Below are 23,113 nucleotides of genomic sequence, written 5' to 3' on the forward strand. Positions count from 1 at the left end.
CTCAGTACAGTGCCATGGCATCACAGCTCACAGCAACCTCAAACTCTTGGGTTTAAGTGATTCTCTTGCCTCAGCCTCCCAAGTAGTTGGGACTACAGGTACCCGACACGATACCTGGCTATTTTTTTTGGCTGTAGTTGTCATTGTTGTTTGGCAGGCTGGGGCTGGATTGGCGTACAGCTATAGTGTATGTGGCTGGCGCCCTAGCCACTGAACTACCAGCACCGAGCCACTTCCAGATTCTTGAGCTTCTAGTTTTCTCCCTTTCACGGCCTTTAGGTGACAGGAAAAGGATGTGAAAAGGAAGGAACTAACTGTTCTATAGACAGAGAGAGTAGTGGTAGATAAAAATCAACTTCTGTTCCTACTTCTTTTTCAAGAACAATACCATCTACCTTCTTTCCCATTCTGAACTTCTTCAGTGCTTCCCCACTTCTTCCTGTTTCCCTTAATCTTGACCCACTCTTACCCATATACTGTTGCTGTTGGACCTGTCACTTTCTCCTCAATCAGGTGAAGCTTAAAGGGGTTATCCTGGAAAAAGGTAGAATAAAAGACTGAAGACAAGTCTTTGTTCCCAGAAAAATGTCCTGGGAGAAAGCCACTTCTTCCCTCCACCCTACCTTGAAGAGCTGGCGAAGCTGATCCTGGGAAGCCTCTAGCCTCCGGAAGGGTTGAGCAGTGGCTGCAAATTCCTGGCAAATCCGTTCTAAAACAGGTATCTCTGAGCCCCGGATTGTCCTGGAGAGAGGAGAGTTGGTTAACTTGCATCTTGTAAGATGCATCAATCACCTGGGCAACATACCTGTAAGCTACGGAGTGCAGTAAAATAGAAAATCATGTTACATATTTTACAGCTAGAGAGAAAGTTCTGTGTGTGAAGTTAAAAGCTGAATGTGGGAAATGAACAAAATTAGAATAAAAACAAGGGGATAAAGTATTATTTGATTTTGTGAAGGCTAAGAAAGTTTCAAGCAGAGTTAGAAGAGGAAGGTCAGCCTCAGCGCCTGTGGCTCAAGTGGCTAAGGCGCCAGCCACATACACCTAAGGTGGTGGGTTCGAATCCAGCCCAGGTCTGCCAAACAACAATGATGGCTGCAACCGGAAAAAAAAAAAGAAGAGGAAGGTCATAGCAGAGAATGTGGTATCACTATCATAGTTGAGGCCTAAAGAAGCCCTTTTCCACCTTTCTCCTCCAAATTGGACATGGTTAGGACCCCTGAAAAGTGCCTTAGAAACCACCCCAGAATTCTTTTTTTCTTTCTTGCATTACTCACCGATCCTTTCCCAGGAAGAAATCATGGTAAAAGCCACATTCTGTACTTGGACCTCGGCAGAGAATAGCACCTAGGAATTGTTCAGCTGCTGCTCCCAGGACATGGGTGCTAGAATGCCAGAACACCTGGGTTCACAAGAAAGTTTAGAAGTTGATAGATTTCTCTCTTAACCCCTATATACACTGTTCTCTTCCTCAGAGAAGCTGATGGGAAAACCAGTATGGCTCTAGAAATAACTACTACAAAATACAGAACCTAGACTTTGGGCGTGACCAACATATAGTAAAAGATTAAAAAAAAAAAAAGACTGCATAGAAAAGAAAGCATAAGGCCAGTGCACAGAAGCTCAGCCCTACTCCCAGTTCTTGGTGCTTCCCAGTCGTGGAGCACAGAAGCAGGAGGCCAGTCCTCTTTTGCTGCTCCTATGACCTTTCAGGACTTTAGAATAAACTATTTTCTTAGACAGTGCTATTTTTCTATCTCATGCATCTAGAGCAACACAATCACTCCTCTAGGATCTGGTCACAAAGTATACAAAGATGACACGAGAACTCCATTTTTCAAGATTCTAATAGACAAGGTCTGTGTTACCTAAGCTAACATGAAGAGGACGAAGTGGGAGGCTGGCCAGGTTGTGTGCTCAGTTCTAGAAGCCATGTTAGAATTGAGTATACACTACAGATGACTTGTAATGTATGTGCTCAAAAGACAAGGGGCTGAACTTGGGTATTATCCTTCTGTTTTCAATCTATTATCTCTCCCTTTCACTAACACAAATGTTTGGCTTATAGATTGAAACTAAGTAAAAATTTTCATCCTAAGTTTCCAAGTAGCCAGGAATAGTCAGATAGTCAAGACAGTCTATGGCAGGAGTTTCCCTCTCATCTGCAAATGGAGAAAATGAGGCAAAAGAAATTAGGTAGAGCATGGTGGCTCACACCTGTAATCCTAGCACTCTAGGAGGCTGAAGAGGGTGGATCACTTTAGCTTAGGAGTTCAAGACCAGCCTAAAGAAGAATGAGACCCTTTGTAGGGCGCTGGCCCTATATGCCAGAGGTGGCGGGTTCAAACCCAGCCCTGCAAAACAAACAAACAAACAAAAAAACCCCTCAAAATATTTGGGTGGGGCCTGTGGCTCAAAGGAGTAGGGCTCTGGCCCCATATACTGGAGGTAGTGGGTTCAAATCCGGCCCTGGCCAATTAAAAAAAAACCAACAACAATGAGACCCTTCTCTGCTAAAAACATAATAATTAGCTGGGCACTGTGGCAGGTGCCTATATTCCCAGTTCCTTGGGGGGCTGAGGCAGTAGGATTGCTTAAGCCTAGGAATTTGAGGTTGCTGTGAGCTAGGCTGAAGCTTCGGAACTATAGTCTAGGGCAACTGTCTCAAAAAAATAAAAAAGATATATAAAAGAAATGTTATCATTTCCCATTCAACTATCTCTTAATTTAATAGCCAATGCATTCCAAATAAGAAAGAAACTTACTGCTTTTCCCTCTGGGGAATCGAATGTAAGAAATCTAAGATCACAATCTGTCTCCAAGGGCCGCTCCAGATCATAAGGTTCTCCATTCACTTGAGCAGCTACTGCAGTACCTGCCAGCACTGAACTTCAGCAGTAGGAGGTAGGGATGAAGAAAAAGAAAGAGTTACAAAGCATAGAAAGAGAGTGGATGCTCTCACTCACATATGGGAGTTAAAAAGTTGATCTCATGGAGGTATAAAGAATGATAGTTAACAGAGGTTAGGGAGGATGGGGGAGGGGAAATGAAAAGAGGTTGCCTTGAGTGGCACCTGTGGCTCAGTGAGTAGGGCGCTGGCCCCATACACCGAGGGTGGTGGGTTTAAACCTGGCCCCGGCCAAACTGCAACAAAAAAAATAGCCGGGCATTGTGGCGGGTGCCTGTAGTCCCAGCTATTTGGGAGGCTGAGGCAAGAGAATCACCTAAGCCCAAGAGCTGGAGGTTGCTGTGAGCTGTGATGCCATGGCACTCTACCAAGGGCGATAAAGTGAGACTCTGTCTCTAAAAAAAAGAAAAGAAAGAAAAGAGCTTGCCTAATGGGTACAACATACAGTTATGTAGAAGGAATAAGTTCTTGGTAGCGCAAAAGGGTGACTACAATTAACAATAATTTATTGCATATTTTAAAATAGCTAGTAGAGAAGATCTGAAATATTCCCAATATAAAGAAATGATAAATGTTGGAGGAGTTTCATTATGTCACCCTTGGTAGAGTACCATGGTGTCACATCTCACAGCAACCTTAAACTGTTGGGCTTAAGCAATTCTCTTGCCTTGGCCTCCCAAGTAGCCGAGATTACAGGTGCCCGCCACAATGCCTATCTATTTTTGTTGTTGTTGTTGCAGTTGTCGTTGTTTAGCTGGCGCCTGGGTTCGAATCCCCTAGCCTCTGTGCATGTGGCTGGCGCTGTAACCAGTGCTGAGCCGATGATAGGTATCTTTTTTTTTTTTTTTAAAGAGACAAAGAGTTTCATTTTGCTGCCCTCGGTAGAATGCTGTGGCGTCACAACTCACAGCAACCTCCAGCTCCTAGTGATTCTCTTACCTCAGCCTCCTGAGTAGCTGGGACTACAGGCGCCCGCCACAACAGCTGGCTATTTTTTTGTTGCAGTTTGGCCAGGGCCGGGTTTGAACCGACCACCCTCAGTATATGGGGCTGGCGTCCATAGGCGCTGCCCGATGATGGATGTCTTAAATACCTTGATCATTACACATTGTATGCATGTATCAAAATACCATATGTACCTTAAAAATATGTACATTCTGTATTAATAAAAAAGTAAATTAAAAAGTGTTACAATCCACAGCAACTTGCAAAGAGGAAACAACCTATTATTTCTTTCTCCAAGGGAAGGGCTGAGACAAACAGATAAAAAAACCTCTGGTTGATGGGGATAGAACAGGAACAAGCAGATCAAGTTTTCTTTCCCTACTCTGGTGCAGAGGAACTAAAGGGGAAGGACAATACCAGTAAGTATAGCTCTCTGGTACCTGATCTTCTGGGCTAGTTGGTAAGGGGTTGTGTTCCATGCCACAGCATCCACTTTCTGGCCTCCAGGAAGTGATATCTTAATAGTCCGGGGTTCCTTCTGTGCCATGCTTGCAACCCTCTTAACCTGAGCAGCCCATAGCTCCTCAAAAAGGACAAGCCGCTCTGCCAACCAGTGCGGAGGGGTTGGCACAGCTGCCTGGAAAGAAAGGTATGTTAGCAGGAAACACAGATCCCATCGTTCCTATTTTACGATTGAGGATGATAGGCCTTATGAACATTTAAGTGGTCCTGGTCAATCTCTGGTGACTGAGGGTGGGGGCCCTACGCATCTCTGCGCTCCCCAGACCGCAGACTCAAGAAGCCTGGCTGCGCTGTCCGTGCAGAGGGAGAAGTGGCGGCGGAAGACTGGGTTGAGAACCTATATACATCCTTGGGTCTGATGCCGTTAGGAACTTTTGGGTACCTCACGTACCGTGTGGAGCACGCAGGCCTGTAACCCAGGGAACTGGAGTCGTTGCCATCTCCGATACAGCCTCATGTCTCTTCAGACCCGTGCCTACTTGCTCAAACAGATTATCGCCGCTTCTCCTTCATATTCGTCTTTGGCTTCTGACCTAACAATCTCCTTGCCTATTGGTTCCTACAGCTGTCACTCTAGCCTGGTACCACCTCCAGGAGCTCCGCGGGGCCACACCTCACACAGCACCGGCCGCTGTGTAAGTAGTTCCGGCTGGCCGGAAGACGGAAACTGTAACACAGCCCCGTAATCCCGAGACCTGCTCCGTTTCTGCTGAAACCCTAAAGTAGCAATAAGGCGGTCCGTGATTTGACAACAGAGGTGGGGTAATTTTCCGGGCACGAATGGGAGAAAAACAGACAAGAAATGGTAGTTAGTAATTTCCCTTTAACCGTGAAAGGTTCTTTTACATGGTCCTTACAAGAGATACAAAAACCGTTAAGACTAAGCATAGAGTTTGAAACCAGACAGACCTAAAGTAAATTCTGGCTCTGCCATTAATCATGTAATTTTGGATAAATTAATTTCTTTAAGCCTCAATTTTTCAAACATAAAATGAAAATAATAGTATCACTTTCAATTAAGGTTAATTTTATTTAAGTCGCCTAATACAGTGCATGGTTTTGGTAATGGGCAAGAGCAACAAGAAGCAATTACGGTAAATGGATATAACAGCTTTAAGGCTGGAGCAAAGAATCTTCAAAGGTCACTTCTTGGAGTCCTTTCATATGCATAGTGTTTAAAAGGGATTTTGGAGACTTCTTAATCTTAGCTGGAGGAATTTAAGGTCAAACAGCAAGTGCTAATGGTGGCTTCTGACTCCAAGTCTTGTACTCTTCTTCCACACCGTGCTTCCCCTAGTAATGGGGAAGAAATACACTCCCCAAGTACCTCAGGAAAACGTGCCTGACTAGAATTAAACCCCCTCTGATCCTTACATATGCCCTTTGTCTCTCATTCCCATCCCAGCCCTCAACTTTCCTTTATTCTTTATTCCTTCTCTTCCATCTCCCAGTAGGTATATTTGATTAATTTTCCACAGGAAAAATGAAAATACAGTCAGACTGTAGAAAAGTCTGAAAGAAAATAGATTTGGGGGTAGCTGTCAGGCTCTTAGTAATTCTCAAAATTCCCCTCACCTGGGGATGTGGATGGTTAGAGTCAGTTCTGAAGTTTCAATAGTGACAGAATCAAGGGTTGTAGAGGAAGAGCTGTCAGAGAAAGCAGCTTAATCTAGGTTTCCAAAGAGGCCAGAAGTCCTGTCTGGGCAGCAGATCTGAGTCATAAGCCCCACTCTGGATCTTGGCTCCATCTTCTGGTATGTGAGGCACCCTGAAAAACAAAGAGAAAAAGTCAAGACTGTGTGGGAAAGATTACTTGTGTGTGTCTGTGTTCTCTTGGGAGAAGGTAGTAAGAATTTAAAATGGCAGGGCCGTGCCTGTGGCTCAATGAGTAGGGCGCCGGCCCCATATATCGAGGGTGGTGGGTTCAAATCCAGCCCCGGCCAAACTGCAACAAGAAAACAGCCAGGCATTGTGGCGAGCGCCTGTAGTCCCAGCTACTCGGGAGGCTGAAGCAAGAGAATCGCCTAAGCCCAGGATTGGAGGTTGCTGTGAGCTGTGATGTCACAGCACTCTACCGAAGGCAATAAAGTGAGACTCTGGCACCATATACCGAGGGTAGCAGGTTCGAACCTAGCCCCGGCCAAACTGCAACAAAAAATAGCCGAGAGTTGTGGCGGGTGCCTATAGTCACAGCTACTCAGGAGGCTGAGGCAAAAGAATTGTCTAAGCCCAGGAGTTGGAGGTTGCTGTGAGCTGTGACCCGTGACCCCACAGCACTCTACCGAGAGCGATAAAGTGAGACTTTGTCTCTTAAAAAAAGGGGGGGGGTGATGAAATGAGTAGGAGACCATAAGATAGCAGCTTCCACACTCTGTCATTTACTGACTGCTTTCTGTGTGCAAAGAAGCAAGCCGAGTGCTGAGGGGGTGCCCACGAACGATCAACTAACACACTACCACCTGTCTAACTTGTGTTGCAGTGGAGGAAGGAAAGAATATCAAAAGTTACTCCATCCTATTCCCTGTTAGCAAGCAAGCAAGCAAGCAAGCACGCATGCATACGCTAAGGCCAGGCTCAGCACCCATGATGGCACAGTGGTTATGGCGCCAGCCACCTACACTGAAGTTGGCAGGTTTGAACCCAGCCTGGGCCAGCTAAAATAACAATGACAACTGCAACAAAAATAGCCGGGTGTTGTGGCAGGCAACTGTAGTCCCAGCTACTTGGGAGACTGAAGCAAGAGACTCGCTTGAGCCCAAGGGTGTGAGGTTGCTGTGAGCTGTGACACCATAACACTCTATCCAGGGTGACATAGTGGAACTCTTGTCTCAAAAAAAAAAAAAAGAACTAAGGCCAATTTGTAAATTAGAAGTTCTTCTACAACCCCTGACTTGTGACTAGCCTATGTTTCAACCTCAGAGAATTTTAATCCATTAGTTGGCCTGGGAAACATCCCTAAATCTTCTGTTGCCCATCTGTCTCCCTCCAGTCCACCAGACTACTACTGAACACCTAGTATGTACCAAGTGCTTCACTATCTAATTTAATTCCTAGAACTGTGCCAAGTAGTAGCTATTTTTATGCTCCCTTTAAAACATAGAAAATGGCTCGGCGCCTGTGGCTTAAGTGACTAAAGCGCCAGCCACATACACCTAAGGTGACGAGTTTGAATCCAGCCTGGGCCTGCCAAACAACAATGACGGCTGCAACCAAAAAACAAAAAAAAAAATAGCCAGGTGTTGTGGGGGGCGCCTGTGCTCCCAGGTACTTGGGAGGCGGAGGCGGGAGATGCACTTGAGCCCAGGAGTTGGAGGTTGCTGTGAGCTGTGATGCCACAGCACTCTACCCAGGGGGACAGCTTGAGGCCTGTCTCAAAAATAAATAAATAAATAAAATAAAATGAAATAAAACATAGAAAATGATCCTCAGAGCCAAGCCCCAGTCTACCTGTTTATGCTAAGCTATGCTGCCTCTCAGGGACCAGGTTAGTAGTCATGTATCATGCTTGGTAGCACAGCTCCTTTTTCTTCTCTAGAGTACAAGACTCAGGGGCTTGGATACTTGTGGCCAAAGAGATCTTGAATATAGAGTGAAGGGGCGGGGGTTATCCAATAAAAGCCAACAAGCAGCGTCTTTCAATTTTTCTCTACCAGACTAAGTTTGAGGAAAAACAAGTGTGAAGGAAATAATGCTAGATTTCCATAGAAATGTGGGAAAAGGGAATCCTCAGCAAAGGGTGTCCTAGATCCTTAGTCAAATTTTAGGAAATTGTCAGTCCAACTCCACTTTGCAGAATAGACATCTAAAGTTAACTAAAATCCTGGTTGAGAAGATATTACTTTTATAACTTTAAACCAGTGGTTCTCAACCTTCCTAATGCCGCAACCCACGCATTGAGAACTGCTGCTTTAAACTATATATAAGAATATTCCCCATTGAAGTTAAATACATTTTCTGTTTGTCATCAGAATCAGCACATATTTCCAACTGTTAGCTCTTAGAAGCAAATTTCCCCCTATTTTCTTGCACCATAGAAAAGGTATTGGAGAAGGGGTGGGGGGAGGGATGGAGAGGGAGAGAGAGAATTCTAATAATGTAAAATACATAAAGTTCATGTCACTGCCACCAAATGTTCTTGAGGCCAAAGAAGTAGCTAAGTGGCTAAAGGCACACCAGGTGGTATGGAGGTTATGTTTATTTTTTTAAAGAAGTTGCCTTTTCAGCTCTGCTCTTGTAGCACAGTGGCTATGTCGCCAGACACATGCACTGAGGCTGGTGGGTTCAAGACCTGACTGGGCCAGCTAAAACAACAATGACACCTACAAAAAAACAAACAAAAAACAAATAGACAGGTGTTGTGGTGGGCGCCTGTAGTCCCAGCTACTTGCGAGGCTGAGGCAAGAGAATTGCTTCAGCCTAAGAGTTTGAAGTTGCTGTGAGCTGTGACAGCACAGCACTCTACTGAGGGCAACACTGTTGAGACTCTGTCTCAAGAAAAAAAAAAAAGAAAGAAAAAAAAGAAAGTCTGGGCTGATCCAAAAATCTCTCAAGACTTCCCTTCCCCAGAGTATCTCTTGAGTCTGTGAAAGAGAAGGACACAGACACCCTAAGCTTTGTCCCTGACTGTCAGGTCACGGCCAGGGTAGAAATAGGGTAATCTCCCAAACATGGAAACCAGTGCAGGGATGGGTCAACTGTTGGGTGGCACCTGTGGTTCAGCGAGTAGAGCACCGGGCCCATGTACCGAGGGTGGTGGGTTCAAACTTGGCCCTGGCCAAACTGCAACAACAAAAAAATAGCTGGGCGGGCTCAACACCTGTAGCTCAAGTGGCTAAGGCGCCAGCCGCATACACCTAAGGTGGCGGGTTCGAATCCAGCCTGGGCCGCCAAACATCAATGACAGCTGCAACCAAAAAATAGCTGGGCGTTGTGGCAGGCGCCTGTGGTCCCAGCTACTTGGGAGGCTGAGGCAGGAGACTCGCTTGAGCCCAGGAGTTGGAGGTTGCTGTGAGCAGTGATGCCACAGCACTCTACCAAGGGCAATAAAATGAGACTCTCTCTCTAAAAAACAAACAAAAGGTGGTGGTGGGGAACAAAGCACTTTAAGTCCAAGATACATCCATAGAAGGAAATACAGGTTGAGTATCCCTTACCCCAAATCTTTGAGACCAGAGTGCTTCCAATTTTCTTTTTTTTTTTTTTTTTTTTTTTTTGAGACAGAGCCTCAAGCTGTCCCCCTGGGCAGAGTGCCATGGCATTGCAGCTCACAGCAACCTCCAACTCCTGGGCTCAAGCGAGTCTCCTGCCTCCACCTCCCAAGTAGCTGGGACCACAGGCGCCCGCCACAACACCGGCTATTTTTTGGTTGCAGCCGTCATTGTTGTTTGGCGGGTCCGGGCTGGGGATTCGAACCCGCCACCTTAGGTGTACGTGGCTGGCGCCTTAGCCGGTTGAGCTATAGGCGCCGAGCCAGTGCTTCCAATTTTCAATTCCCCCCCCTCAGATTTTGCAATATTTGTATTATACTTACCAGTTGAACACCCCTAATCCCAACATCTGAAATCCTCTAATGATCATTTCCTTTGTCATTCTGTTGCTCAAAATTTTGGATTTTGGATGCTCAACCTGTATGAACAGCTAAGGTCTGCTTCTAAATAACCAAGATTTCAAGTTAATCCTTTACTATTACCACTCTTGGCAATGATTGGCTAGCTCAGGTAGGTGCAAAGGACTCCTCACTGGAGTGGGGGTGGGACAGGAAAACAAAGGAAGTGAGTGCTGTCCATCTGCTTTCTTTCTGCTAATCCTTTCTCAAACACCTCAAGAAGAAATGTAGGAAATTCCCTTTATATCTTGTCTTTTCCACAAACTGTGGCAAAATACTTGAAAAATTCTCAAAAATAAAGGGATGCAATGGGGATGAGGAAGTTAGTTGCTGGGACATCTAATTTGCCATGAACCCGAACATGCCCAAGGTGGACTGGTATAGCCAACACCCTTTTTAGTCAAACACAAAAAACTGCAGCCTGGGTTTTCTCAGTTAGCACTGCAGAGCTTACTAGGATTTCCACCCACATCTGTTTTCTCAACTTCTGAGTCTTGCCTAGATGTGAACACAAGGTGAAAGGACAGAAAAAAATAAAATAAAAATGAAATAGTGAAATAATAAAGTACAGTTAGGGTGGCACCTGTGGCTCAAGGAGTAGGGCACCAGCCCTATATGCTGGAGGTGGCAGGTTCAAAACCAGCTCTGGGGGGGAAAAAAAGTACAGTTAGTATTCCATGTTTTGGGGTTCTAAATATGTGGATTTATTTAACCTCAGATCAAAAATATTTGGGGAGTAAAGAAAAAATATTTGGGGGCTTCCAGGTGAGTGGGCTCATACCTGTAATACTAGCACTCTGGGAGGCCGAGTCAGGTGTATCATTTGAGCTCAGGAGTTTGAGCCTAGCCTGAGCAAGATGAGACCCCTTATTTACAAGAACTGGCCAGATGTGGTGGCCCAGCATTTGGACTTGTATTTGGAAGGCTGAGGTAGGATTGCTTAAGCCCAAGAGGTTGCTGTAAGCTATGAAGCCAGGGCAACAGAGTGGGGTGGATTGCTTGAGTTCAAGACGGGCCTAAACAGGGACAAGACCCCATCTCTAAAAACAATAGCAGGGCATTGTGGCAGGCACCAGTAGTCCCAGCTCCTTGGGAGGCTGAGGCAAGAGGATCACATTAGCCCAAAAGTTTGAGGTTGCTATGAGCTATGACACCACAGCACTCTACTGAGGGTGACAAAATGAGACTGTCTCAAACAAACAAACAAAAAACCCAAAAATATTTTTGGGAAAAACCAATACAAAGTAATAACAAATACAAAATTTAAAAACCAATACAGAGGCTGGAGGCAGTGGTTCATTCCTATGATCCTCACACTATGGAAGGCAGAGGTGAGAGGATTGCTGCACCAGCCCAAACAAGTTCGGGAACCCCGCTCTACTAAAAATAGGAAAATCAGCCAGGTTGTGGAGGGCAGCTGTAGTCCCAGCTACTTGGGAGGCTGAGGCAGAAGGATCAATTGAGCCCAAGAATTTGAGGTTGCTGTGAGCTAGGTAGAGGCCATAGCACTCTAGCCTTGGCAACAGAGTGAAACGGTCTCAAAAAACAAACAAAACCCAAACTAATACAGTGAACTACTTACACAATACTTATGTTGTACTAGGTATTCCAAGTAGTATAGAGACATTTTAGAACATACTGGAAGATGTGCATAGGCTACATATAAATATGCTGTTTTATATAAAGAATCAAGGATCTGCAGATTTTGGTATCTCCTGGGGTCCTGGAGCCAATCCCCCATGGATAGAAGGATGAATATAACTGCAATGATCAATTTTTAAATAGTAGACTTATCTCCTTCTCTTTAAACCTGTAATTAAGCAAAAGAATACTGTTGCTCCTCCAGCAATTAGTCAAAAGTAACATTGATATTTAGTTTTACATTATACTCGCTCATTTCCTTTAAAGGGTGTTTACTTAAGGACCAGTATCTCTTACTTGTGTCCCGCTTTTGGCCTTGTCTACACAGCCTCAGTGAGTTATTACTCAGCAATTGTGAATAGCAGCTGACCAGACTCGTCCATACAATTACTCATAACAAGTATGAGAAACACCTCAATACTCCAGAACCCATTCTAATGGTTTGTGACTATGTCTACACACACAAGGGGATAACTCATCCCCTATACAGGACTGGCTTAAATAAAACAAGAGGAGGAAGTTATCATTTTCAATAACATGCCTAGAAAGGCCAATGAGGAGCCTAAAAGTGATTGATTCCTTCGGGGTAAAGACGGGAATGGGGGGGGGGGGCAAATCAGGGTCCCAAGAAGGGACAAGGAAAAAAGGGTGAACCAGATTCCAATACAGTGGTGCACCCTACCTGCTGGGTGTGTTCCCAGGCCACTGCTACTTCTTAAGTGTCTCATGACACACATGCAGCTTCACATAATCAAGGCTGCTATTTAGAAGCTTCTACCCTGCCAATGACCTAGGCCTGGCCCAGATTCAGTGACTATCCTTCTTTATCCCTTAAAGCCAACATTCCACTTATTAACACTCACTAAATTATGAAAAGGGATGGGGCAAGAGAGAAGGGTTAAGTGTGGCTTCCGTATGACAGACTACCAATATGCAGTAACAAGGGTAGACGTGGGGAAATGGCTAGAGGATGATCCCTATTACTCTCAACCCCATTCCAGGCTGCTTTAAAGAGGTTTCCTGGCTCACAACTGTATACATTTTTGAAGACACACACAAATAATTATCCACACAATATATCCCACTTCATTATAAACCATTCCCTGAACATCTATATCTCACCCCACTCATCATCCCTTTCTAAAATTCAATTTACACAAAGGAACAAAGAGAAAAAACCCACAAGTCCATGAAGATCTCAGAGGCTCTGATTGCTTTCCATGACATTAGGTGGAAAAGTCAAAGGGGACATCTGGGTAAGATCAACATGACAGGGGAAAAGTCAACCACACAACAAAAGGAACCATTCTTTATTAAACTGGAAACAAAATATTAAGGACAAAGATTTAAAAAAATAAAGGAATGGCTGGAAGAGAGTAAAGTGCAAGTGGTTACCAGGAAGGGACAAAATGAGAAGTCTATGGTATCCTTGTATATGCCTCAGGACGTGTGGGCACACACACCACTTCCCTGATACCACCCCACGTACCCTTGGACCAGAAGCCAATACAATCATTTCTTCAGAGATAAATCCAGGCTTTTCTTTCTGCATTCTGTAGTTGGTTTCATCTTCAGCCCTGGACAACCTTGTTGGGTCTTTGCTGGAGAACATTTAGGTTTTCCAACCACAGGCCTGCTTCACAAAGCAGCAGTTGTGGCTCCTGGAGAAGTTCCCTCCTATTTGCACTCACCAGAGAAGCCAGGGGCCCTTGGTCAAAGCCCCAGTCTCAAAGAAAAATGTCAAACCTTTAGAACTAGTTATTTTATTAAATGACATTAATACACATTTCAAAAGGATTTCATTTCTGTTGCTTCTAAAGCATGTACTTGTTTTGTTTTCCACACTGAACACGTGAGAATTTCAATCCAACATATCTAATTTTAACAGGCACCCCTGCCCACTTAAAAAAAGGGGGGGGGAGGAGGAAGCAGTAATTTACAGCGGCTTCAAAACATTAACAGCTGAAGCTTAATTCTGCACAGTAACTTTAGGATTGAGTGTGAAGATTTTGCAGTTAGGAAGTTTAGCATAGTCACATTATCTAGACAGGTTTGCTGTACCATATATATCACAAACATTGTATTCCTGGTGTGGGAAAAGATAAAGGTCCTATTCTCTGCTCATTTTACCCTCCCTGGAATCAACCCACATTTTATTTACTCTTGACTTTTTAGAGGGCTGAGGGGTATCAGGAAAGAGCTCTTATCTAAGCTGAAGGAAGAGTAAGCTTTTTCAAAATACTCAAGCACCCTCCTTCTAACACTCTTATCACTAAACTGTTAGTGTACTCCAACCCCCCACCAAACCAATTCTCTGTCTGTGATTTTACAGTGAGCACCAAGAACCTTAATAACAAATTCTACTTAGGCTTTCATATGAATCATGTCCTTGCCAGACACACTAAGTTATGCTTTCTTTAAAAAATATCTTGTTTATTTTTTTTAAACGCAGGTTGAAATACAAAAGTTGGAGCATGGTCATAGAATTTTAAATCACAGACACAGAAAGAATGAAACCCCTCTGTCTCATGTTACAAAAACCAGAACTGTCTTTTTCATTTCACTATATCACATATATACATTGTCATCTTCATTTACCGTTGTAGACAGATTTCCTCAACATTAACAGCTGACTGTCAGAGATACATCCTCACTTCCACTGTAAAACAAACATACTGAGGATTCTGTGGCTTAAAAGACAACACAAAAATAACCCACAAAAACCCAACTCCTTAAATGTCTATCTTTTAAACTGTACAACAAAGCCTTCCTTTTGTGTATCAGTCATCACTCTTTGAGGACAGTCTCTCTGTCCTGACATTCAGGAAGCTATTTTTCTGATACCTCTATATTTTCTGATAAAATCAAAAGGTCAGAGAGCATTTCAAGTAAACACTACTTTTAGCTTAAACAAAAGTAGCAGAAAGAATTCACATTCTTATTCTACAATGAAAAACACCCTGCTTGATTGTATGCAAAAAAAAAAGTCTATTTCAATTTTGGAAGTAAAATAGAATTCTCCCCACCCCCAATTTCTATTATGCTTTTCTCTACACGAATGTCTTAGCACTCAATAATAAGTATACTTTCTTTTCTTTGCTACACTATATACCTCATCCCACACAGGGCAGAGAAGCTTGAGGTCAAGGAAGAAGACCAGATGTGCCTTAGGAAGCAACTGACTAGGTCTGCTACAGAACACAAAGTGAGCCCAAATAAATAACAAAATAAATTACACAGAGACCCCCAACTAATGCACACTTGGTTTAAGCTGCTTTCTCTGAAAAGCAAGCTTACTCTGAAACAAAGAATCACCTTCTGTCACTACACCACCCACCCTCCACACCTTTAGCAGGAGTCTGAAGCAGCTCCTATACTTCTGATAGTTCCAGACATAACTTGGAGAAAACAGATGAACCATGCTGTCATTTCCCCCGAAACTGAATACTTTCATTCATCTAGCTGGAGATTATCAGTGTGGACACCTTAGGGTAAGATGCTAATAATAAACGAAATAGTAGTTAAACAACATTTTCTCATTAGTGTCTCTAGATATCCAATTAAACGTACAGTGATTGTCTTTTCCCCAGTACTGGATATAGAAATAAAAATAAGCCTTCCAGTCCAGGGAGAAGGAAAGCACTTCGCTCTCATGTAAAATGACTTAAAGGCAGAATCAATCTTTACTTTCTGGGGTGGGTAGTGGGGATACAGCCTGAGCCTTGAAATGTAACATACTGCTATCTATAGTGTGGGGTAAATTTGGACTTACTAGGACCTTCTGTTTCTCTGTAAACATGTGTATACTAATAACCACTTCTAAGACATATCTGAAGAGATACGATATAAAGAAAAATGCTACTGATCTCCTCCTTTAAAATATCAATAGGGGTGAATATAGGACTGAGTCAAAGAGGAAGAAAAATAAAGACACATTTTTCCTTTCTCTAATAGTTAACCTTTGTTGAAAACCACTAACAAATATCACTTACATTAGGGAGGCACCAAGGTAAAATTAATGTATATTTATGCTAAAAAATGCAGGGATAATATTTCAGCTGCACCTTTGTATTGATGAGTCAATTATGGTAACTGTCTGTCTGGGCACAGAAGAGTAAAAACTGAGGGAGAAAAAGTCAAAAAAGAAGAGCAGGAGGCAAGAGCTAAGTGCATGCAAGACATGTGAAACTACCTTGAAAATGTTCCCTATTCTTTTGTTTATGAACAGGCAGGTCACGTCATACCACTGATGCTTCCTTTCCTAACTTTATATATTGTACTCACTCCTTATTCTAAATTGAATTATATTAAGCCCCGTCCTTTCATTCCAAGTATGAAGAGAAAAAAATTTAGTAGAATAGAATCAAGTTTGTACGTACTCAAAGTTATTGCCAGAACTTTATGGGAAGAGGCTGATTTAAAAAAAAAAAATTTTTTTTTTACAAGGGTAAAGATCTCAACTTCAACATGCCTTTAAAAACAAAACAAAACAAATAAACCTGAAAGGTTCAATGTCTCCCACATTTCCTCCCTTGTAACATCTCTTGGCTGTCAGCAGAGAGCATACAGGGAGGACAAGCTGGTGAAAGCAATTACTTAGCTGGGACAGGAATCCTTCCATTCACTACCTGATAAGCTAAGCCCCAAATAAAATCCCAACATCGCACATGTTATTATCTGTACTGATGGAAGTTTTATTTCAAATGTAGTAATACTCTTCAATAAAGTTTTCCTCCCCATTCCCCAAGCCCCCAGCAGCCAAACGAAGTGGCTTAAGTTGAATTTACCTTAAAAAAAAAAAATACAAATAACTCAGAGAAGGTAGATTAAGTGCAGTGGGAGGGAAGACTGAATGGACTAGTGAAATGCAAGCATATATGATTTTTTAATTTGGAAGAGAGGCCCTTTGTTGTAATTTAAAAAAAAATCAAGGAAGGGAAAAACAAATGAAAACAACAATAAACCAAACTCCTACTTCCAATGCTCTCTAGACTGTTCAAAATGCCTTTCCCTTGGTTTCCATCAGTACCTGGGAGGGAAGAATGGGCGTTTTGGTGCAAAGAACGGAGGGCCCCTAGCAAAAGGTGGCCTGGGTCTCTTTAAACTGTGAAACGGGTCTCTGCTGAGAAAAGGTTCCCTAGGCCGAAAGTCTGGCCGGGGACTCCGTAAAATCATACCACTCCGGCTGATGGTGTCTCTGTGTGAGGGACCCAAGGGAGGGCCACCGCTGCTGTTGCTGCCTCCCCCACCTCCTCCTCCATGGGCTGGGCCCAGGTGCTCCAGAGAATGGGCGGGTAGGCTCAGGCTCTCACGTACACGGCTAAGGCCAGGGCCGTTGAGGTCCCGCTGGGTGGGGCCCCCATGGTCCCTGGGTCCTGGGAGCACCCCAAAATGCTCAGCCAGGGTCCCTTGAAGAAGGGAACTATGGTCCTTAGGAAATACTGCCACAGCCCCTGCCACTCCATGCTCTGCCAGTGCTGGGGTTGGGAAGGGTACAACTCCAGAGTGGTCAACAGGGGTTGGAGGAGGGGGCGGAGTAGCAAAAGGAACACCACTCCCACCACTGCTGCTATGTTCCCCAGGGGGTGGAGGAGGGGGTGGGGTGGGAAAAGGAACTCCGCTGTGCTCTCCAGGAGGAGGGGGTGGGGCAGCATGGGCCAGGGCTGCCTCCTTTGTGAAGGGGTTCGAAAGATCCACAGAGGACAGATGAGTGGGTGCATCTCGAGAGAAGATACCACCATGATCCTTGGGAGGGGCAGGTGGGGCAGATGATGGCCCCACTGGCTCTCTCTGGAAGGGTGTCCCGTGTTCCAAGGGGGATGGGGGAAGATGATGCTCAAATGTTGAGTTGAAACTGTTGGAACGAAAGCTGCCGACACTCTCCTGAAATTGGGGTGCCCGTTCCTTGTATGGTGCTGTTTTAAAGCCAGTGAGGCCTCCGCTGCCCCCACCCCCAAGGGATGCCAACTCAGAGGCACTTGAGGGGCCATTGTCAAAAGAGCTGCCCGAGGTACTCAGATCAAACCAACCCACCCTTGAAGCCTCGCGCCCATGTCCTCTATTTCCCTTCCCAGGAACTCGGATGGACTCTACAGTCTGTATTGGCTCTCCTGACATCCTCCTATTGGATGCATTATGATACCCCAAGGTTTCTATAGGGGCCCCCTTTTCTTCCGTGCTGTCAGGCAAGTCTAAACATGAGGAGGAGACTCGGGTCTCTATGCGGTAGTGCTCTTCTTGCTGCTGCTGGTCAGCGGCCGTCAAGCTGGGCTGGGTAAGGTTTGAAAGACTGACACCATCACTTGAAGAGCCCTTGCTGGGGGCCTGGCCAAAATGCTTATCATCTGAGGGTTTACGTGAGGCGTTTTTAAGCATATTCTTAAATTCAATCGTCGATGTGGTGGAAATGGCAGAGGCCAGGACTTTCTCCACACCTGAAGTGGGTGGGTGACCCGTGGGAGCAGCATGGGTATTCTGTGGAGAGAAAAGGGAACGATGTGGGACTGGGTGAGCAGAGTCTGGGTACTGCTTCTGTGGCAAACTGAGATGCCCAGTGGTAGGCTGAGACAAACTATTGTGGTTGGAGTCAGGGGTGAAAAATGAATCATTCTTACTCGGCGATGGTGACCGGTCAGACCCAGGTTCATTTCCTCTTATGCTGAAGGCACCAAATATCCCAGGAGAAGAGGAGAGACGGTCACAGTTCTCACTGGAGTCCAGAAGGGCCCTTACAGATGGAGGGAAGGCAGACTTTACCCCAAATTCTTGGGCCCTGTGGCTGTAACTGGACAAGATTGGCTGGTATTCGGTGGTATCAGAAAGTTTGCTTGATTTCAGGATAGATTTGGCTGGTTTCTTCTCTAGGTTCATCATGGCAGAGGGTGGAGGCCCTGAATACTCAAAATCTCGGTAATCTTCATCTTGAAAGGAAGTATCTGGATAGAACTTTTCCTGTGAAGAGTCCATTAGGGAAGATGGTCTCTCCATTCCATCAGAAGGCTGCTTATAGGGAGATTCACTGCCCAGGCCAAAGGGTTGATAAGTAGATACAGAATTGGAGAGCTCCCGGGAGTAGCTTTCATCTCTCCCAGGGGGTGGTGATCTTGTGCTACTGGGTGTTGAGGAACCGGGGCTAATGATCTTAGAAAGCAGGGACATAGTGTCTACACTGCTAGAGGTGGGCTTGTCCATCATCTCATCCTGGGTGGGTGTCCCACTCCGTTCATCCCGCACAGGGGTTCCATCAATGTTGTCCACTGAAGTGCTAGCAGGGCCGCGTTGGAAGTCGGAGGAGTGGCTCTCTGAGGGGGCGCTGGACCCCAGACTGCTCAGGATTGGGATATTTAAATTTAAGCCACTGAAACCAGGGTTACCTTTTAAAAAGTTGTGGATCTTCATTTCCAGGCTTGGGGACGTGGACTCTGATTCCAGCTTTGGCTTGGAGATCTCTGAAGACTGGCATATGGCAACGTCAGCGGGTGCAGCAGCAGGGCCAGTGCTGTGGGTGGCTGTGAACCCCAGAGAGTTGGACGGCAGTTTGAAAGTAGTGCTTGGGAGCCCTGGGCTTTGCCCAATTGAGGGCTTTGTGGCTGAAGTTGAAGAGACTTCAGAAGTTGAATTAGGAGAATAGTTGAAGCTTTTAGAAATAAAAGATTGGGTATTAGAGGCCAGATTTCTCCCCTTTACGGTAGAGACTGTGGTGCTGGCAGGGGAGGCTGAAGTGCTCTGTGATGCAGCTTCGCTGGCTGGAACTGGGTTCCCAGTAACACTCTGAAGTAAAGATGACAGGCCTGTAGAAACAAAGATTAGAGGAGTGAAAAAGAACAACACCTACCATACAATAGGAACAATGTTGGTCAATCAGATATTCTCATTCATTCTGGTGGGAACCTGGTAGACAAAGTATGAGGCCAAAGTGAATCCAGAACAAACAAGCAAGGCTAACTGTCATAGGGAACACTGGACCTACTTATTAATAAAAAGCAAATCACTGAAATGTTCCCAGTGCAGTCCACAAATTAGCCCAACATGGCACAATAAAAGGCAACAGGAAGGCAGAGATTTTAATGTCAGAATCATTTACTTAAACTAATAAGGCGAAACAGGAAGAAAAGAGGCAAAATTATTCTTAAAACAACACTTTAAACCAGTATTTCTTACTTTGTCATCTGTGGAAATGTTTCCCTAAATGCAAAAAGATGTTCTATCCTATCTTTCCAACCTCTACATTTATCTCTAGTAAGTTAATATACATTTCTTTTCTTTTTTTTCCAGACAGAGCCTCAAGTTGTCCCCCTGGGTAGAGTGCTGTGACATCAGAGCTCACAGCAACCTCCAACTCCTGGGCTCAAGTGAGTCTCCTGCCTCCGCCTCCCAAGTAGTTGGGACCACAGGCGCCCGCCACAACGCCCAGCTATTTTTTTTGGTTGGATTCGAACCTGCCACCTTACTTGAGCCACAGGCGCCGAGCCATATACATTTATTTTCAAGAGAGAGAGAGCATATGCAAATTTTAGAAATTTATTTGAACAAGGAATACTTTTTTCAAGATACATCTCTCTTTCTCTCTCTCTCTCTCTTTTTTTTTTTTTTGAGAAAGAATCTCAAGCTGTCACCCTGGGGTAGAGTGTCGTGGCATCATAGCTCACAGCAACCTCCAACTCTTGGGCTCAAGCGATTCTTCTCTTGCCTCAGTTTTTCTATTTTTAGTAGAGACAGGGTCTCACTTTTGCTCAGGCTGGTCTTGAATTTGTAAGCTCAAGCAATCCACCCGACTTGGCCTCTCAGAGTGCTAGCTAGGATTATAGGCCTGAGCCACCTCACCTGACCCATCAAAGGCATCTCTTGTATGATGTAACTTTTGGGAAACAAAACAATGTTTTCAAATATCAGTTTTGGTTATAAGATGTAGCTATAATAAATATATAAACAAACACCAAAAGACTTACAAACCCAGACCACCAGGGGCACTGATTCTTCGACAAGAAAACATATAATCCCCATTTTATGGTGTGGGAAAATTCAAGGATTATTGATTAGTCTAGATTAACAATGATGAAAGTGACTTTATTCATGGATCATCAAAACCTTCTCAGAAGCACTAGGAAAGAATTCTTTGAGTCAAAGGGTGAAGTTCAACAAAGCAAACTGCTCTTGAAATTTTTTTTTTTTTGAGACAAGGTCTCATTATGTTGCCCTTGGTAAACTGCTGTGGTGTCATAGCTCAGCCTTCCAAGTAGCTGGGACTACAGGTGCCTCCCACAATGCCTCACTATTTTTAGAGACAGGGTCTTACTCTTGCTTGGACTGGTCTTGAACTTGTGAGCTCAGGCAATCTGGGTGCCCCATCTTCCCAGAGAGCTAGGATTACAGGCCTGAGTCACCATGCCTAGCAAGATTTATTTTTGGTAACAGATTGACCTTGCTCACTGTCTTTAGCTTCAGTTAACATTCAAATATACAAAACTCAACATATACTAACCTATACTAAAAGTTGGGGTGATTAATAGAACCACTAGGGGTATCATGGTGTAAGTGAAAGAATGCTGGCTTTTGGTCCTGGCTCATCACTGAATGTGAGTTTAAAGCAGGTCACATCACCTTACCAAGCCTTAGTTTCCTTACATGAAAAGAAGGTGAGGAGGCGAGATAAAAAGTTTCTTTCATCTTTGACATTTTATGATTCTTTAAATTCTGGCTTGCGGATAAATATGTAGAGAATAATGAATTAACTGTCTCATACATTTTATGAATTTGTATTCCTCAGAAATGGAATCCAGGATTAAATCAGAAACAAACATTTGCAATTCAAGTCCCTATGGCACACCACAGCTTACCTTGTAGTGCAGGGGCTGACTGTGTCTGGGTTTTGGAAAGAGCAGATAGAATGCTCTCTGGGGTGATCTCCACCTTCGAGAGGATATTTGCCAGAGGGTTCTGAGATGTTGTTGTGGCAGGGGCAGGTGTTTTCAGGCCAGTGGTGAGGTTGCTGGGACTGGTAGGAGTTCCTGGAGAAGGTCTCGATGCAGGACTGACCCCTGGTGGCAGAAATATGAACTCAAGAAAATGCAATTCAAAACCTTTTAATTCATACTTTTCACTCCAACAAATGTGATGTTTAACAGGAATTCTTCCGTAACAGATCCACAAATGGTCCATATTATAGGACATAAAAAAAAAAAACCTTGAAAATCAGATTAATATTTGTTTCTTTTACTTGGAATATCCTTAAAACAAACATGTATTAAGTTATTTTCACATACATTCATTAGTTTTGAGAACCCCAATACAAAGAGACCAGGCAGCCTATGTCTTTTTCTCTACCAAATGGCACCTGCACTTCAGAGTCCTCTAGGTGCTCAGTAAACACTTCTGGCTGATTGGATGATCAGAGCCATTGCAGTTGTGTAATTCGGCCACATTCTATGATTGGTAAATTATTTGCTTTTGAAATATGACTTAAAAATGAGATTATATAAGAAATTTCTTTTACATTTTTACATTTTAATATACCAGGTTGATTTTTAACACCGGAAAAAAGGTGTATCAAGAGAAAAATGTTTGTTTAAAAAACAAACTAAAAAAAGAACAGATATTTTCACAAAGAAACAAATGATAAGCAAATAAAATCTTTTAATCACATCTTTAATCAAAGGAATACAAATTAAAACAAATTAACTTTTTATGGTTGAATTTGACACAAATAAACAGTGAAGAGGGTAAAAAACAACAGGAACTTTCATATACTAGTCATATAAAATAGTACTTTTCTGGACACAAATTTGGTTATAGTGTACGAAAAAACTTTAAAAACTACATGTTGTTTTTTTGAGTCTTTACTTTTTAGAAATACGCATTCACGATAAAATGAAATGATTGGGAATTTCTTTAAAATAATCTGGAGTAGGACATAGAAGAAACATATTTCCCATGGTTATACTGTTCCAGCTGAGTGATGAGTACACGGAGGTGCTGAGGCTATTCACAAGTACAACCAGAGCACACTACAACCTGTGCTACAACCTCAAGCACCCTCCTGTCTCAGCTTCCCAAGTAGCTGGGACTAAGGCTTGTGCCACCATGCCTGGCAATGTTTTTTATTTTTATTTTTTTGAGACAGAGTCTCATTATGTTGCCCTCGGTAGAGTGCCATGGCGTCACAGCTCACAGCAACCTCCAACTCTTGGACTTAAGTAATTCTCTTGCCTCAGCCTCCGAAGTTGCTGGGATTATAGACACCTGCCACAATGCCTGGCTATTTTTTGTTGTTGTAGTTGCTTAGCTGGCCTGGGCCGGATTCAGACCTGCCACCCTTGGTGTATGTGGCTGGCACTGTAACCACTGTCCTATGGATGCCGAGCCATCAGCAATATTTTTTAATTAAAAATCTCCATTTAAAAAGCCCTATACACCTATGAACCCTTTTAGAAGGGACTGTTCATAAAATTTTAGTACCCTGTTGTTCTTTATAGCATTCTTTATACCAGAGAAAA

General features: G+C 43.8%; 2 protein-coding genes across 6 annotated transcripts in view; both read right to left on the reverse strand.

The window, feature by feature from the left end:
• The window catches only part of TARS2 (threonyl-tRNA synthetase 2, mitochondrial), a 17,569-nt gene extending 12,654 nt beyond the window's left edge, over window positions 1-4,915 (reverse strand). Inside the window, exons 1-6 of the mRNA XM_023519408.1 lie at window positions 4,767-4,915; window positions 4,294-4,490; window positions 2,766-2,889; window positions 1,278-1,402; window positions 624-741; window positions 469-534 (exon numbers count right to left, since the gene is read on the reverse strand). Of these exons, the coding sequence (XP_023375176.1) occupies window positions 469-534; window positions 624-741; window positions 1,278-1,402; window positions 2,766-2,889; window positions 4,294-4,490; window positions 4,767-4,832 (696 nt within the window). The 5' untranslated portion in view covers window positions 4,833-4,915. The remainder of the gene's footprint in view (window positions 1-468; window positions 535-623; window positions 742-1,277; window positions 1,403-2,765; window positions 2,890-4,293; window positions 4,491-4,766) is intronic.
• Window positions 4,916-13,368: 8,453 nt separating this feature from the next.
• The window catches only part of RPRD2 (regulation of nuclear pre-mRNA domain containing 2), a 117,236-nt gene continuing 107,491 nt past the window's right edge, over window positions 13,369-23,113 (reverse strand). For 2 of the 5 annotated variants that reach the window (XM_012811769.2, XM_023519429.1), the window contains 2 exons: window positions 21,458-21,658; window positions 16,422-19,411 (listed from right to left, as the gene is read on the reverse strand). In XM_012811769.2, coding sequence (XP_012667223.2) covers window positions 16,644-19,411; window positions 21,458-21,658 — 2,969 coding nt within the window. In that variant the 3' untranslated portion in view covers window positions 16,422-16,643. Of the gene's footprint in view, window positions 19,412-21,457; window positions 21,659-23,113 lie in introns of all 5 variants that reach the window. The other 3 variants (XM_023519431.1, XM_023519428.1, XM_023519430.1) reach the window with 3 other exon arrangements.

This window comes from Otolemur garnettii, unplaced genomic scaffold (genome assembly GCF_000181295.1).
Source record: "Otolemur garnettii isolate 467f Iridium unplaced genomic scaffold, OtoGar3 scaffold00174, whole genome shotgun sequence".
NCBI lineage: Eukaryota > Metazoa > Chordata > Mammalia > Primates > Galagidae > Otolemur > Otolemur garnettii.